This window comes from Astyanax mexicanus, chromosome 5 (genome assembly GCF_023375975.1).
Source record: "Astyanax mexicanus isolate ESR-SI-001 chromosome 5, AstMex3_surface, whole genome shotgun sequence".
Taxonomy (NCBI): Eukaryota; Metazoa; Chordata; class Actinopteri; order Characiformes; family Acestrorhamphidae; genus Astyanax; species Astyanax mexicanus.
Genome location: NC_064412.1, coordinates 55,099,779 through 55,118,544, shown reverse-complemented (window position 1 = coordinate 55,118,544; position 18,766 = coordinate 55,099,779). Strand labels below are relative to the sequence as shown.

Genomic DNA, 18,766 nt, shown 5'->3' with positions numbered 1-18,766 from the left:
AAATATAAAGATTTAGGGTTTACATTCTAAAACATTATCTTCAGTTGGCAATGGGCTCCGTGGATAAAACAAAATCCTCAGGTAAATAATAGTGTCCATAATTGTCCCAAAAATGTAAAAAAAAAAAAAAAAAGATATTAGTATGTGCAGTGATATTAAAAGTGCTATTTAAACAATAATTTATTAAAGCAAGCATTTTATCTAACTTCATTATAAGTCTTAAGCCTGACTCAGTGCCTATTTTCACCTTCAGTAACTTTAGAAAAAATGAAATGCTCAAATAGCAAAAATGTGTTAAATTAACACCTTTTTAGTATTTTTTTTTTTTTTACATCTCTAATGCACTGTTAAAACAACATTGATCTGCAAGATTTATTCCACGTGATGGTTTTATATGTCTTGTTTGTATTAATGCTTATTTAACTTACATTAAATATGCATATCATGTAAGTGTAAAATTTAGAAAATCTAATAAAAATCTTCACATAATCTTTTTTAATCATAACAATCTATGAAAACAAAATACTCAAAACTAAGTATCTTCAGAAGATATATTACATTTAAATAGAATTGCAATCTTCAATGTAATCTTTAATGATCTGCATTTAATGATGTTTTTTGTTCAAAGATGGTTTTAAATTTTTATTTTAATTATAAAAAGACAGAATTTTTTTTAGAATTCTTTCTTCATGAATAGAATATTTTGTTAGTATAATAATAATAATCCATAGAGAACAACAGTATGTTGAATTAACTTCACAGAATTCACAGACGCAATGTTGATCTCCGACATTTATTCAATGTTGTTTTTAATTTGTCATGTTTAAAAATATTCAGTCATCTGACTAAAATAAAATAAAGTCAGAAGAATTGTCATAACAATCTTAAAATACTATTTTGCTAATAGTTACAACCTATGAAAACAGAAAATACATGTTATTGACAGTTTTTTATAACATATTTTCAATTAAGTAGATCTAATTTTGTGACTAGTAAATAAAAATAGCACGCTCCTAAAATAAGCAATAAAATGTTCTCAAAATGTAAAGAATTTCAACAAGCTTCTCAATTTTTATGGAACAGCCGATGTCACGTGACACACCAGCCATAACTCAAGGTGGCGCCTCCGGAGTTGTTCGCTGTGTAGCTGTTGGAGCTAATAGCGCAGCTAGCGTCAGTTCAGAGCGCTGATTTAACCGGTAGTTTACAGCGTTTTGAAGTCATAAAACCTTTTGCGGATTAAAGTTATTTTCTCTCTCCAGCTTTACATTCTGCAGGAAGGCGGGTACAATAAAACAGCGGGCAGACTTCCTGCCACATAGCTGTATAAACGCTGGCTATGCTAAGCTAACTGGCTAACACAGTTCAGTGTAGATAAGAGAAGTAGTTAGACAGCTAGCTTAGCTTAGCTTAGCCTAGCCTAGCCTAGCTCAGCTGACTGCTGTGAGCCGGACTGTAATGTTTAGGGACGCTTTATTATTTTGGGGATCGATATGTCTCTCCGAGAGCTGAAAGTCTGCCTGCTTGGGGTAAGATATTTATGTAGCGTTACATTTATTTATCGCTGTGTTTATGTTAATGTGTAGTTAGCATTAAAAGCTAATTCTTCTGCTGACTGTGTTCATATTATATTGCTGTCAACAGATCCACAGTAGAAGAAAACTAATATAGTTAACTAGTTATCTATACTGGTACTGAGTCTCTGTTTTTATTCACACATAAACTGTAACTTAGTTAAAACACAGTGTCAGATTTGCTATAATATAGGAGAGTTAAAAATTATCGTTTCAGTTAGAAATGTTGTGTAAATACTTCAGAAAAGTTAAGATTAGGGATTGAGCTGGGAGGTTAATCCAATTAATTTGATTAATAAAATGAACCGTTTTTTTTAAATTTAGTTATTTATAGGTTTATGTTTGAGTAAAATGAACATTGTTGTTTTTTATTCTACAAACCACGAATTTCTCCCAAATTCCAAGTAAAAATATTGTCATTTAGAGCATTTATTTGCAGAAAATGAGAAATGGCTGAAATACCAAATAAAGCAAATGATGCAAAGAAAACAAGTTTTTATCCATAAAGATTTAAGAGTCCAGAAATGAATATTTGGTGGAATAACCCTGGTTTTTGATCACAGTTTTCATGCATCTTGGCATCATGTTCTTCTCCACCCGTCTTACACACTGCTTTTGGATAACTTTATGCCACTCCTGGTACAAAAATGTAATCAGTTCAGCTTGGTTTGATGGCTTGTGATCATTCATCTTGCTCTTAATTATATTCCGTAGTTTTTTTTTTTACTGAGGTTCACCATTTTTAAGTGGTCTCTTTACTTCTTTTCGAGAGCTGTATAGAAGCTTTGTTTAATATAATAATATAAGAACTACATGTAAGGTTGAAGGGGTCTGCTTACTCTTCGTTAAAAAAAATAATAATTGAACTAAATGTAAAGAAAACAATAGCTTGCAATTTACAAATGGTGTTGTTTGTTATGTAAATTTTTGTTACAAAATTGCCAGATTCGAACAATATGGCAAAAATCTATATCATGTATATTTCTTAATTTCAGTAAATACAATATAGTTCCGATATCAATATGAACAGTATAAAATCCACCACCCATTGTGTACGTAATCACACACTGAGAACTGAGTGATAGTAAAAATATATCACAATATTTAAAGACTGTTTTTACAATATACATAATTTATAGTTATAGCTATATGAGTTAAAGTACAGATAAGCTCATTACCCTAGGTAAAAGTAAAAGTTCTCACATTAGACCTCCACTTAAGTAAAAGTTCAGAATTATTTGCCTTCAAGCCAAATACTGAGGTATTGAAAAGTGAAAGTATCACAATTTATGTTTAAGTTTCAGATTAAAGACTTGTTGTAATATATTGTAATTATTCATTTCTTACAACTTGATTAGCAATGTGTATTTTTGGTATAATTAAGTGATTTGTGATGAGTGAGTATTGTTGTTCCATTGTGTTGTAGGACACCGGTGTTGGAAAGTCGAGTATTGTGTGGAGATTTGTGGAGGATAGCTTTGATCCGAACATTAATCCTACAATTGGGTAAGCTTATCGCTACTTAAAGTGTTCATCTTCACTCACTAGTCATGTTGAATATATGATCACAGAATAGCAATTCTTTTTATTTATTTTCTGATGTGATGGAATTGTGTCTTTACTCAAAAGAAGCAGTAGAAAATAAGTATAATAAGTGTGTGTGTGTGTGTGTGTGTGTGTGTGTTGTGATTAATTTTTTTTTCTAAAATGAAGAAAATGTAAGAATACTGACTGGTATGGGTGTAACAGTACACATCAGTCACATTCATGCTGCGGTTTGACCTCCATGGATCAGTACTAATTTTGTACAACAGGAAATTATAATGTAATATATATATATATATATATATATATATATATATATATATATATATATATATATATATATATATATATATATATATATAATGTCAGTAGGGAATGACGATGAACGCTAGGCTCATATTCATTTTTACACTTTACTTACATAAGTTAAATGAAATGGCTTTTATCAGCTAAACGATATGAGCTGTAAAGGGCCTGTACAGTAAAAATAGCTAAGCTAATTATAGCATTTGATTGTTTACCAACAGACTTGCTTCGTTTCTCTGTGTAAATGTAATTTAGTTTGGCATACTGAGGAATTGAACATTCCCTGAATGCGTCTTCACTTCCTGTATTTATTGTTTCAAATGAAAAGCCTTTGGGCTGTCGTTGCAAAATGACTGTAGTGGAAACATATAAATGGTAAATAAGTTGCTCTCTTGCACAATTACGGTGATTAATGTGTACAGTGTATTCTTCATGTGACTGTATGCACCAACCCATGACATCCATATTGTGACAGTGAATATACCTAGAAACATACTGTTGACAGCAGAATTACTAATAGAACTTAACTTTTTTTTTTAGAGCATCATTTATGACGAAGACTGTGCAGTACCAAAATGAGCTCCATAAATTTCTCATCTGGGACACAGCAGGACAAGAGAGGGTAAGCAAATGCGTAATCCCTGCAAAAGTGTTGCTCACACTTTCACTTTCTATCTTCAGCTCATCTGATGTACAGTGACATCCCTTTTTCCTGATGTTCCTGACAGGGGGCAGTGTTACTTTCATTTAGTCTCTCTCAGGCTCTGTGCTTGTGAAGGGAGTTGCTCCATGCACCTACTGCAGTGTCCCACATGTGCTCATGTAAGACTTACTTGAAGTTTATGCATTACTTGAGGGGGCAAGAATATAAACAGTTATGCTGTGTTAGTGAGTGTAGGTGGTTGGTGCATTGTAGTAATGGGTAACACTGCCTTTCCTGTGGCAGTCGAGGGTTTGATGCCACACATACGATTCCTATTTTCTCAACATTTTGACATCATTTTTACATTCTTAACATTTTCGTTTATGTTCATAGTGCTGAATATTAGAATATTCAGAGCATACACTGTGGTCAACTGTTACAGTTGATACTATGTCCTTTGTAGTTCTATAATAATTTCAGACTGTAGTTCTGTATCTGTTTCTCTGCATACTTTATTATTATCCTCCTTTCGCCCTGTTCTTCAGTACTCAGGACCCCACAGGAGAGAAAACCCTCCACAAAGCAGTTATTTGGTGGTGGGTCATTATTCTCAGCACTGCAGTGACACTGATATGGTGGTGGTGTGTTGTGCTGGTATGAGCATTGTACTCTCTATTAGACAATCCCAGAGATTGTCTTTAATTATAGTGCTACTATGTGTTCTTGTATGGTGTTTTGAGCTCATAAAGTGGAGAGCAAATGAAGAAACAAGTTGATTGGTGTAAATTTTGCAAGTGCACTTCCCTTGTACATTTATTTACATGCTTTTACAGTTTTTGGTTGAAACACAAAAAAGACCTGTGTGGATTTTAAACTAGAATATCAGCCGATACTTTTTTTATATATTATTTAAGACTTTCTTTAGTTTATTTGGATTTGACATCAGGCTTTACTTCTGCCAGTACAGAAGTACAGAAAGCTGAAACTAGGAACAAGCTTGCCAAAACTGACTGGGGGGAAATGAAAACATAGCTGGTCCTATGAATTTTAATTTCTGCTAGGGGAAATTTTAGCACCCACAGCATAATTTTATGCATCCATAAGGAAAGTTTTATGAGGTGAACCTTGGACCTATTAATGCCAAGCATTAGGGATGCACCAAAATAAACATTTCTGTCTTTTGAATTATTCTAAAATTATATGTTTTTTTTTTTTCAGTTAAAGATCTTCTCCTCAGGGTTTTTTATTGTGTTTTTTTATGACATCAGGAAGGAAAATACATCATATAACCTCTGCTCCAACTCTCAAAATACCAGAGACAATACACATATGTGCATTTACATAAAGCCAGGTATGCATATAAAAATATATACACATACATACATATGTATATACATATACTGTATACATACCAATAAATATATACATACATAAACATGTGGGCAAATTAGATTAAATAATAATAAGTGATTAGTTGAAGATTTTCAATTACCAAGTCTTTTTGGTTGCCAAATATTCAGTGCATCCCAACCAAGCATTACTTGTATGTCGCAGCCTATTCGAGTATTATGTGCATCACGTCATGACCCCTCTTTTACCATCTTGTCCAGCTACTTCTTTCATAACAATTCATTTTCACAAAGCAGTTCTTTTAATAAAAATTACAGTGCGATCCACGTTCTTCAGTGGAGTACAGTCACTAGATTTGAATACAATGGAACATCTATGGAATGTGGTTGAACTGGCAGTATGACCGTGCCCTTTGACTGGTTGATGCAGTCATAGCAACTTGAACCAACAAAATGATTAGTCAAAAAAATATCCCCAGTTTCATAGAATACATGTCTTACAGCATTTCAGTTGTTTGAGAGCAACAGGAGGTGTTTCTAATAAACTTCTTGGTAAGTGTACAGTTTAAGGAGGCGTTATATATAGCAGATATGTACGTGACAGGTTAAAAACAAGCAGGAAGCCATTTGTTATAGATATTTATAGCTTTGGCTCTATAATCAGGACACTGCCATTTGGCCTAGGGTAGAATGGCCCTCCCTTTCCTTCAAAGCCAGTGCGAGAGTGTGTTGTCTGTTGTCTGCAGCCTGGCAGTTGACGGTCTCCTCCATCTGTCCAGCAAGTTAGACTGACATATAAAAAGACATTATATTATCTTTTCAATTTATATGATTTAAGATACATTTTCTGCAGGATGACTTAATTCCGCTGGATTGGTTTAACTGATTAGGAGCAGAATTTATGGTTCAATTCGTTATGACAATTTGTCCTGGTTCCACAGAAGCAAAGTGACCCCAGACCTAGACACTACCACCACCATGTTTGACAGGTAGCATGATGTTTTTTATGGTTGAATATGGCACTAGCATTATGCCAGATCAGAGTCAAAAATCCTCCACCGTTGAGTTTCTAAAGATGTTTTTTGGCTGATGTGAGACAAGCTGTGGTTTGAGCCTTTCAGCTAAAACATAGATGCCAGTTTCTCAGTTTCTTTCTTATTGAGGTAGATTCACCTAAATGTTCAATACAGCAACTGCTACCTTGGGCACTTGTGTGCTGTATTGTTGCATTGTCTTCTTTGTTACTTGGTGCTTGTTACTGTTGAGGCCTGACCCAAGCTATCTTTACTGTGCATAGCTTAGTACACCAGAGCTCCATTACTAATACCAATACTGGTATTTCAAGTTTTGTATAATCAAAGCATTACTTATTTATGTATAGTGTAAAGCATGTGAATCAAAAAGTCTGGAGAATTTTATAAACATACCTGGAAATTAATGAGTTGTTATTAATATTATTTTTTTTGTTTGTTTTCCTTAAATATGCATATAAATACAAATACTAAATACCTGTTCCTGTAGATACAGTAGCTGGGGGTCTGTGCCCAGAGAATATTGTGAACTATATTATACCCTAAAAATATGGTGCCATATAACCCACCCCTAATTATCATATCACTTTTTAGCTGTTTTTAGCAAAAGTAAAATTAACACTGTTCTCATTTCCCATTATATATCTAATAGAGACAGATTATATCTGTCCAGTATCATTTATTTTACTTTAATCCTGGATATATGGAGATATTTGTAGTGCATTATTATTATTATCAGGAGAGTCTGGTTCATTGACTCTTATTGTTACAAATCTAATAAAATTCTTGTTTTTAAATATCTTAGTAAGGGGTGTGCCATATCATATCGTATATTGTATGCAATTTTAATTCAGTGTTTTGTCATATCACCAAGAATATTGTTATCGCAAAAATATCATAAAAAATATAATGATATCATTTTAGGGCCATACCGCTCACCCCTAGTTTGTATTGCGCGTTGCGTATGTCTATTGATTTTATAGCATTGACATCATGCATTCACAAAAGTTTACAGCACAAGTTTACAGGGATGTGGATGTGTTAAAAATAAACCTGATAAAGAGCTGAGTTGTATTTCCCTTTTTCTGAAAAGCTCAGGCTGGGCTCTGAGAGTGCAGGGACTGCTCCAAGTGTCTGTACAGGTGGCTGAACATTGGGTGAACTTCCAGTGAGCTCTTGACCACCCTCAACATTTGGACTCTGCTGCAGGGAGGCATGTTTTGGTACGCTTAAACAACGTATCTGTGGTTTACCATGTAAACCACTTTTGGAACGAAGACCTGTGAGCTTCTGAGGCTCTTTTAGGGTCTTTGGAGGCACATGGCTGTGCACATGGCACTCATCTTACTACTGATGGCTCCCACATGTGTTTGTGGCCAGCTTCAGTGATCTGCCATGCCTCTCGCTGCTTCCTGGCAAGGAGAACTGAAACACAAAACCTCTCAGGGCTTTACAGTGGATCTAGTTTGGGTCATTTCCCAGTGGGCGCTGTCCTCTCTAGCCCTCCAGTGTTCTGTAGGATTAAAACTGCCACTTCCACAGATTTCTGTAAAGTGTTAATTTTGTGCTGGGGTTAGAGAAAATTACGTTTTGAAATTGAATGATACGCTTTAAGAAGGCAGTGGTGCTCTGAGCAGGACCTGGGTAATGAATTTGAATGAATATCCCAGCACCAGCACTCTGCTTTCATTCATTTTCTTTAACAACTTAACCCTGTTCTTCACATTCCGTTCTCCTTCATGTTTTTCTGAGCTGTTTTTGCTCTCAATTCCACAAACAGTTCTCACGTGTGCACAACATCCAACACTGGAACACTTGTGCCAAATATCTAGATAATTAGAAGTTTCTTGAGGCCCCTCCTAATCCTTCGCATGAGGTTAATGCTTATCGTACAAAAAGGTTAGAGGTGTAAGACTTCATGATTCTAGTAAAACATTGACATCGCCGTATCAGTTCTTTCTTTTATAAATGTTGCAATATTAAAAATATACAGTCCACTCTATAGACCAAATTTTGGAGTAAATAAACAAATTTCTCCCGATTTCGCTAGTCCAGTTGTCCCACCCATTCAGCTGCTCCTCAACTGTTAATCCCCCATCAATAGTAATGCTACAACACAAGGAGTTTAAAGACTAGCCCCGCCTCATTTGATACATGTGAAGTCAGCCACCACCTCTTTTCAAACTGCTGCTGATGACGAGTAGCATCACAGCGCATTTGGAGGAAAGCGCAGCGACTAGGTTCTGATACATCAGCTCACAGACGCCTTGTGCTGATCCACATTACGCTAGGAGTGATTAAGGGAAAGAGCGCCATCTGCCCACCCAGAGAGAGCAAGACCAATTGTCCTCTCTCAGGGCTTTGGCAGCTGATGGTAAGCTGCATGATCAGGATTCGAAACCAGCAGTCTCCCGATCATAGTGGCAGTGCTTTAAACTGCTGGACCACTCGGATCCCACCTTATAAACATTTTTTTAGTCGGACCCTAAGACTATCTAGTGGTCAAGGTTTAAAACATCACTAAATTAACCACTGTCTGACACATTAAGATAGTGGACACATTAAAATATAAAGATGGAAATTGTTTATATTAATATCAGTTATATCGAATTGTGAAATATATTAATATACTTTTTGCTCATATCTTCCAGGACTAGTTTCCCAGGTGGTTGCTAAAATGTTGATAAGTGCTTGCTAGATAAATGTTATAATATTGCAAGATGATTGGTATGGTATCACATGTGGCTGTAATGATGTTGCTTAGTGGATTCTAGGGTGTTACTAGGTGGTTGCTATGCAGTTTCTATGGTTAATAGGTTAATAGGTTTCAGGTGGTTGCTCAGGTGTTGCATATATTAACACTAAATGTGTCATTCTGACATGTGTACAGATTTTTGACCAGCCATAGTTCATTTATTATTATTATTAAATCATATATATATATATATTGCAATGTAGACCAGATTATTTTGTAAACATTTCTAATTTAATTAGGGTAAATAGTCAATGGTATTTTGTCTATGTATACACAAATGTTGGGGTCACGTCTGTTTTATAAGCTTGGCCTAAAATAAAAATCAGTCAGAAGATTTTTTTTGTTGCTTTAGTCCTTTCCTCTGTTGGAAACCAGAGGGAACAAAGTGACGAGTAATGTCTGACATGTTTCTGTTGGAGCTGTCGCTGTTTCTGGGTTGGCGGAAACTTAAAAGGCTATTTTTTCACTTATGAAATGTTTTATCTTTGTGTCTTTATTTTCTGTTAATCTGCAGGAGACAAAAATTTATAAAAGAATTATAAATGCAGAATGTATATATATATCTATAAATTAATCTATAAAACTAATTTCCTCTCTTTCCCTCTCTGTCCACCTGTAGTTCCGTGCTCTTGCCCCAATGTACTACAGAGGCTCAGCGGCAGCCATCATTGTGTATGACATCACTAAAGAGGTACATTTATTTGCCATCCTATATGATTTAAAAATCTTCATATGCATACTCATTGGTGGTTTACGTTTTTGATTTTTGGGACACGTGCTGATTCATTATTCCTTCTGAATTTAAGGGTATTAAGCATACTGGTAGTTTATCTGCATTTTTTTTTTTTTTGGAGTAATTGTCTTTACTGTCCAGGAAAGTCTTTGTATTAGATTCTGGATGATCACCACCTCACCTCTCACAACTCTTACCCAACTCCCTAACTCCTCCCAAAAGTAGTGGGTGGAGCTTCATCATTCCAGAGAACGCAGGCATAAACCTAAACACACCAGAAAATTCATACCAATAAACCACAAGAGCACATTGTACCTCCTCTGACTGGTCAGAGATGTCTGGGCGGGACCAAGAAAGTAAATATAGTGAGAAGATTCTGTGTTCCTGCGTTCATATCTATGCAGTGTGAAGCTGCTTTAACACAGAAGGCTGAAAATGTGCTGCAGCGCTTTTAAACACAGTGTTTTCAAAAACTCAGTTAGTTTAGAAATAAGAAGCACAAAAGTGACTCTTCTAAAAGACATTACGTGAACTAATTTCCTCATTTCTTTTTCTTTCTCGTAATTTATACAGAGGTTAAAATACATAAATTACTTTATTCCTCTCTTTCTCTCTCATTCCCACTCACTCAGGAATCCTTCCAGACTCTAAAAAACTGGGTGAAGGAGCTGCGCCAGCATGGACCTCCCAACATAGTGGTGGCTATCGCTGGAAACAAATGTGATCTCTCTGACGCCAGGTTCAGTACTCTGACACATGCACAGCTTCCAGAAAAGCCCACCTCATCTTTTAACCCACAATAATTTAGCAGCAGTGTAGACTTAGCTCCTGTCTGCTCAGTACAGAAAGATTGTTCTCCTAATTACTTTGTTTTACTGTAATATTTTATATAGGTAAAATACAAAAAAAATCCCAGATAAATTAAATGAAAGCAGTCAGCACTAAATGAATAGCTGAATGTTCACAACTTTCTCTTTCACACGTTTGTTGTGTTGTTTATTTTAAGTGTATGCACTAAACCTTTTCCTCTTCTGTTTTTTCCTTCCTCTTTTGTTTTACAGAGAGGTATCAGAGAAGGATGCCAAAGACTATGCTGATTCCATCCATGCAATTTTTGTTGAAACTAGTGCCAAGAATGCTATTAACGTGAATGAAATCTTCACTGAGATAAGTAAGCAAGTTCAGTCATTTGTAGCTGTTTACATTTCGATTTAGGATAAGTAAAAAAAAATGTAATCATCTTTAGTGTGCTCATTTTTTATTAATTGGATAAATCTACAAACTTATAACAAAAAATTCAGAAAAAGGTACTCAAAAGAGATCATCCTACAAAACAATGCACACAAATACAAGTTCACATTCATATTTATTACGTCTTAAAACAGAAAGTCCCATTTGTTGGGGAGTAGGTTGGGGCCAGATTGAGACCCTTCCTCTCAAGGTTATTTTGGTCCACATCGAAGTGTAATTGTTGTATTTGCACCTGCCAAAACAAATTAATCAAGATAGAGATTTTTGAAAACTCTTCTACCAGTGGAGCTATGTGGATGGGCAAAAACGAAACTGTTAGAAAATGCAGACGTCACTTAGCAAGTCTGCACAAATCATGTTTATAGCTTAATTTAATGTTACTCTTACATTACCTAACACAGCTGCAAACAGAGATTCTGGACCAGACCTGTATACAATAGCTCACAGACGCAGCCTTGTGCTGGTCCACATCACCCTAGGAGTGATGAGGGGAAAGAGCTCCATCTACTGTACCCACCCAGAGAGAGCAAGGATAATCGCTCTCCCTTTTCAGGCTCTAGCAGCTGATGGCAAGCTGCATGACTGGGATTCAAACGAGTCTCAATCTAATGTAAATCTTTTTGTCGCTGTTTTTTCTTTCAGGTCAAAGGATTCCAGTTCTAGACACAGGCAGCGGCAGTTCAGGAGTGCGAGGGTTCAAGCTGCGCCGCGAGCCGTCTGAAACAACCAGGGAACGCAGCTGCTGCTGATGCAGTCTCGTGCACAAATAGATCAAATATTTTCTAATGTTTCCGTATCTCTCTCTCTCTCATTCTTTTCGCGTAGGAGAATGGTGACGTTACAGAGAACGCTTATGAAGGACTTTCCCCATTCTTAACCTGAATCGATTCTCCTGAGAAATTTCTTTTAGTTTTTGCTGTTTTTGTTGTTTAGGGTCTTTCAGTAACTAACACTCCTTGTTATGACATGAACGGCTGTAGAGCCGGTCACAGCGTATCTGCGCCTCTGTGGGGATCTGCTACGGTTTTATTGGTGCGTAGACTTGAAAGGTTGCTATTCTATGAGCCACTAAGCTTTTTTCTTTTTCTTTTTTTTTTCTTTTTTTTAAGCTTTACTAAAGGCTTACTCTACTCTTAAATCACTACACGTACCAAATCACATGGGCTAACCCAGCCTCTCGAAGAACCTGGCACCCTTAAGACTTTCTGTGCATAGCCAAATGAATTACGGGCACATCAGCACTTAACAGTCAGCACTAAACAAATCGTAGATTATTGTATTCTTTCTTTTGACTATGATCATGCTAATAACTATAAATGATCTTAATTATAAATAATGAAGATTATACACTCATTGCCAAAACAGTAATGCACCAAGAAGGAGTTATTTATACATATATTTTATATATGAATTAAAATATAATGACAGAAAGATATATGTAAGTGATTACATTATTAGAGTTAAAAAAGCAAGTTTATTGGGGAAACTGTACAATTGAAGGAAGCTCTAGTACCATGTTAGGCTCCCTCTAACCTGGATTCATGTCATTGAGTGGCAAACATTTGTTCATAGATGTTGCGTCTGAATCAGTAGTTTTTGCACACTTGTAGGTTTTCGATTGGTGTCCCAGTTGGGACCATAAATGCATGATTAGCATAAAATCTGGCAACCAGATTTTACAGGCTAAGTGTCACAATGTATCACACCAGCAGTTAGATCAGTTTGTTCCTCTACAGGAAAGGCAGGATTGAAACAGAACTTTGATTGGTTGTTGGACAGAATTCAATACCAATTGATAGCAGTCCATTTACAACACCTACAACACCACTGCAAATGAAAAATTAAAAAAAATATAGATTTTTGAGTGCTTAAAAGAGTCATGTCTAGCAGTCAGTGATCTCTCATCAAGAGGTACACTACCCAAAAAAATAGCCCAGGAGACTCTATTCATAAAGCAATTAGGAAAGACTTTTTTACACCCTCTTGTGGTAAAACCCAGTATCTAACCTGTGTTAGACCACACCTGTAATCATTTACATATCTGCCAGAGATATAACTTTATATTGAGATTTGCAGCAGTTTTTTTTTGTTCTTTCAGACTCTGAAAGACTCCTAAACCTTTTAGAACCTAACCCTCAATCATTTTTTTTGTAAATGCACTTGTAAATGTTGGAGTGTGCATTGTCTGTCTCTACATTTTCTGAGTGATCAAGCATAAAAAGTTCAGGGCAGAGGTTTTTTTTTTTTTTTAGAAAGCATTACAGTATTAAGATCATCTTAATTGGGGAACTCAACCACAATGGCAATTTTACTGAAAAAGACTTTAAATAGAAGTCTCTGTAATTCTAAAATCAGGTTCTAAAATCCAAATCAAGGGATGGAATTTCCAGCTTTTCCCATGCAACTAAATATGGTAGGGAAGAGTGTGTGCTAACAATCAAGGAAACGAATGCTCTTCTAAGTTTATAATGTATATAACAGTTTAGTTGTACTGTTGAGTTTAAGGATCCTTTTTAAGAATTCTGTCATTTGCCAGTTACCAAGTGCCATATACATTTTAGGTTTGGTTTTTTTTTTTTTTGGTTAAACATGTTTACAAGAACTTAACTTAAGTACTAGACAAAAAAGAAGTATGTAGGGTATTTCCAAGTGAAAAAGTGAAATATTAAAAAAATGTTATTTTCAAAGTATGTATGAATTAAATCAGTCTAAATCATTTTTTACACAGCATAAATACAGTGACATACAATTGTTTGGGTCCCACTGGTCAAACTTTCTGTTACTGTGAATAGCTAGACAAAAATAAAATTTACAAAAAATGATTTTCAAAAGAAAAGGTTAATTATTTATTATTTATAACAGTATTACATTGTATATTTACATCTAAATTGAAGGGGCCTATAGGAAAAGTCTAGGCACCCTACATGGTCAGTACTTTGCAAGAGGTTTCTAGACCTTTGCTGACTATGATCTAATGTTTCTAGTTTAAAATAACAGTCTGTGAGTTTAGGGGATTTGGAGACCTCTCTGGTGAGAATGTGTAATTGCACTGAGCTTGTGGAAAAGTACTTTTAAAACGTGCATTGTGGTGTGGTATCCTTATAGAGTGGATAAATCTGGTGATTTTATTTGATGACTCTCACTAACTCTATAACCAAATTACAAGTTTGCCATGCTGATTTCTTCTATCAGCCTTATTAGCAGTGTCCTTGTTGCTCAGGTAAACAGGAAAAGCTGTCACGGCCAGAAAAAGCAGAAACAGAACCCTTGTTTTTTTTTTGCATGAACACAGCTCTAGAAAAAATGAGGAGAGCACTTCAGTTTCTGAATCAGTTTCTCTTTGCTATTTATAGGTTTATGTTTGAGTAAAATGAACATTGTTGTTTTTTCTATAAACTACAGAAAACATTTCTCCCAAATTTTAAACAAAAAAAATGTCATTTAGAGACTTTATTTGCAGAAAATAAGAAAAGGCTGAAAAAAGAAAAAAAGATGCAGAGCTTTCAGACCTCAAATAGTGCAAAAAAAAACAAGTTCATATTCATAAAGTTTTAAGAGTTCAGAAATCAATATTTGGTGGAATAACCTTGGTTGGTTTTTAATCACATTTTTTTTCATGCATCTTGGCATTATGTTCTCCTCCACCAGTCTTACACACTGCTTTTGGATAACTTTATGCTTTACACTCCTGGAGCAAACATTTAAGCAGTTCAGTTTAGTTTGATGGCTTGTGATCATCCATCTTCCTCTTGATTATATTCCAGAGGTTTTCAAGTTGGTAAAATCAAAGAAACTCATCATTTTTAAGTGATCACTTATTTTTTTCAAAGCTGTATATTTGGCTTTGCAGGGATGATCACAGAAGCACAATGATTACATTTATTAGAATATTTGCCCCCTTCCCGCTCAGGAATACTAATGCATTCAATTTAAAAGTAGAAATCTTATGGATTGTATCATACTTGTTTAGATGTTTCTTAGACAACTTTTTCTTCAGATAAGTCTTCTATAGAGGTTATAAATATTCGCAGGTGTTGCAGCACAGTAGAACAGTGCATCTTCAGTGCCAATTCTCATGAATCATCTTGAAGACATTCAACAGTTAAATAGGGGATTTTGATTTTCTCTTTTTTTCTTTCTTTCTAGTAAGCCTACAAGCAATTCTGTAGAAAAGTTATCTTTGTTTCCAGACATTAATTTGACCTTCACTCTTCCTGCTAACTTAATTTCCTAATTATTTCCCATTTTGAACTAAGGCAATGGCTACTTGAAAATGAGTTTCTATCTTCAAAAAGCCTTCTTCTGCTTTGTGGACATATGCGATTTTATTTCCAGAGTGTTAGGCAGCTGTTTAGAGCAGCTAAGCCATGGCTGCTAATTGTTGGGATGTTTGAGGGGTCACAGTATTTATAGAACCTCCATAATCCTAACAGGCCAATTAAGATCTGAGACCTTACTAAAAGTGATGTAGAAAATTGCTGTAAGAAATATCTGTTTGAATGCCCAGACTTTTGCATGGTGCTTCTTTTCTATCTCTCTCTTTTTTTTTTTTTTTTACGTTTTTACATTGTACAAAAGAGGAAGCACTTTAACTTTATGCCTTTCTGAGATCACTTCATGTTTTGCTCATTTAACTTTTCACAGTTTCACAGTAACACAAAGGTTAACCGGAGGAACTCTAGGCTTTGCATGACTTTTCCGATAATCACCGCTTTGAATCCCGGGCAATGCTGGTAGCCATCAGCAGCCGGAGTCCGAGAGGGCACAATTGGTCATGCTCTCTCTGGGTCCCAATGTAATGTTGGTCAGCACAGGAGTTTCCTCTTCAAGTGTGTTGGCTACCCAGTGACTCAGTTAAAAAAAAAAAAGAGAAGAGTGCCCCTAGTGTTGGAGCATTACTAGTAATGGGAAGTTCTAGTGAGTGTGGGGCAAATTGGTGTTTAAAGTTGAACTAAGTTTGTTTCTTTTCTTTTTTTGCCAACAAACTCATCATTTCCACTTTCTGCTTTATGTGCTTTGACTTTAAATGAATACAATGACTTTATTATTAACTTAACTGTGATTAGAAGTTAAGAATTGGATGGTTTAAGCTGATCTTTGATGGTCATTTAGGGGGAAACATACCCTATACTGGCGAGCTAGCTGCTTAACCAGCTCCTTACGAGCGGATCGAGTATGTTACACTTGATTTTGGCCATGCTCGTTGACCAGATCATGTGTGTAAACTATCTAAACTATCTAAGCTAAACTATCAAACTTGAGCTAAACTCAAACAAAAACATACTCTATGTTGGTTTTCAGCATGGATTAAACTCCAAAATGTAAAAGTATGGATGGTTAATAACATATCAGGATAGAAACTATAATATAATACACCCTTAAACCCAATATTTGTATTGTGGCATTATGTACAGTATGTGCCTTGGATGGTCTTGCGCTCCCCTCTTTATTAATATGAATGTTAAGCCTACACGTGGCTGTCTTGAAGCCACACTTTACAGTGACTTGCAAAAGTATTCAAACCCCTTGAACTTTTCCTTTTTGAACATTTTGCCCCCTTACAACCACAAACTTAAATGGATTTTATTGAGATTTTATTTGAAACGAAAATGATACACGGTTTTCATGATTTTTATCAAATTAAAAATCTGAAAAGTGACGTGCAAAAGTATTCAGCCCCCATATATCACTTAGTCTTCTTAATGGAGCCACTATTCGCTGCAGTTACAGCTATAAGTGCTTTGAGGTTTGTCTCTTCCAGCTTTGCATTTCTTCTTTATAAAACAGCTTAAGCTCAGCCAAGAATTTTAAAAAACATGTATCATTTTCGTTACACTTCACACTTATGGAATACTTTTTGTCTATCACTTAAAATCTCAATTAAAAAAAATACATTTGAGTTTGTGATTGTAAGATGACAAAATGTGGAAAAGTTCAAGGGGTATGAATACTTTTGCAAGCCACTGTATTCGTGCATCTAGATGGAGCTGTTGGCTCTGTGCACTGAATGTGTGAGAACTATTGGGCATTGTTCTTGTGGCAGAGCAGAGCTGTTTGGCCATTATCCCCTACAGTGATTAGTCAGGACCCGAGACTGAAGACCCAAATCAAATTACGTTATATTTAGTGAAATATATAAATACTACACCTTTCAGAAACTCGTAAAGTGGAATTTGAAGGATTGGAAGATTTAGGATTGTTCATTGTAATGAGAAACTTAACCTAATGAATTTATCTATTTGTATTTTGGTATTTGCAGATTTTATCTCCAAAGTAATCATTTATTCAGGGAAAGTGCTTTACTAAATGAAGATTGTATGGTACTTTTTGTGGTATGTGGTTATTATCCATTTATCCATTTAGCTTGGTTAGAATAAGAACACCATTCATTGTGATGTACAGTATATAAATATAACCACGGTTGTATAGGAGTAGCTTTATACGTATTTTTTTCTTTTTTATATTAATCTCACTCGATGTGTAACTGTCCAGATGTACTACCAGAAGCCTTGCACACAGCTCAGAATCACTTTGTTTTTGTTTTTTTTTACATTTTATATGTATTTTTTTCATTTTTCTTATCTCGTGCCATGTAAAAGCTTCTTAAAGTGTCTTTATAAAAGCAAAGTAAAAAAAGTTTCCATTTTATGTTAGGATGTGTTTATATGTGTATGTTACATTTAATTTGTTGTGGTATTAGCCTACGTTACAGAGCTTTACTCCTCAGCTGGAGCACACGTTCACATATTCACACATTCAGCGGAAGTTCTGTGGGTTTCAGTGGAATAGCATGTTACATTTAGAGTGGGAAGTTTGATTCTTCACTTCCCTTCAGCAGTCTAGAATGAATTAATTTCATGTTACTGAAAATGCCAACAGTCTTGGGCTGGTCCTGAGAATGTGTTGTGAAGTTCTGATGTATTTGGGTTTTTTTTTTGTGTATTGTTACCATGGGGGCATGTTAAATGAATGAATTTGGTCATCTTCAATGGTGTTCACACACAATGTAGTTTACATATATTTACCTTGTATTGCAATATTTACACAACGCACTAATTTAACCCATTGCATTTTAATCAGTTACTGTATAGTTAAAGAGGTTTATTTTTTTTCTTTCTTCGCTTGATTGCAAACAACATTGCTTGTAATAAAGGGATGTTCTGAGCTGTTTAATAGTAATAAAATGGCACAGAAACAGAAACTGCTCCGTGTGAGTTTTGTTTGTGCTATAAAGGAGAGCACACCTTAAAAGTTTACACACTGAGCTCAGTATAAAAAGTGTTCTAACTGGTGTGAAAAGGTGTTTGTACCCCTTTTTTTAATTTAATTTATAAATTTTTGCACGTTTTGGGTCATCAAACTAATCTAAATATTAGTCAAAAACCCTATCCGGACGGGATTCGTTTCTTAGAGGGTCCTGGGGTAATTTTCTCCCTTATGGGGGTACACTGTGATTTTAATCCCGTCCAGAACGACCATGTATGTGTTTTTCTCAGGTGTCCTCTGAAAAAAATTACCTGGTCCTCCAGTAATTTTAGTCCTGTCCAGACTCATATCTCTGAGTTTCGTCTCCTTGCGT

General features: G+C 35.3%; 1 protein-coding gene across 1 annotated transcript; it reads left to right on the top strand.

Moving 5' to 3' along the window:
* The first annotated feature begins 1,104 nt into the window (after positions 1 to 1,104).
* On the top strand, positions 1,105 to 17,835 carry rab22a (RAB22A, member RAS oncogene family). Its single transcript, XM_007244162.4, has 7 exons — positions 1,105 to 1,529; positions 3,001 to 3,080; positions 3,966 to 4,047; positions 9,823 to 9,894; positions 10,569 to 10,675; positions 10,998 to 11,107; positions 11,830 to 17,835. The coding sequence occupies exons 1-7, from the start codon at positions 1,494 to 1,496 to the stop codon at positions 11,934 to 11,936; spliced, it is 594 nt and encodes a 197-aa protein (XP_007244224.1). The 5' UTR covers positions 1,105 to 1,493; the 3' UTR covers positions 11,937 to 17,835.
* Positions 17,836 to 18,766: the final 931 nt, after the last annotated feature.

Bases quoted from the DNA above. Each gene is read 5' to 3' on its own strand.
- rab22a (XM_007244162.4), top strand. From the start codon at position 1,494: ATGTCTCTCCGAGAGCTGAAAGTCTGCCTGCTTGGG. The intron at 9,895-10,568 runs GTACATTTATTT...CCACTCACTCAG, and splicing joins TGTATGACATCACTAAAGAG to GAATCCTTCCAGACTCTAAA. The intron at 10,676-10,997 runs GTTCAGTACTCT...TTTGTTTTACAG, and splicing joins TGTGATCTCTCTGACGCCAG to AGAGGTATCAGAGAAGGATG.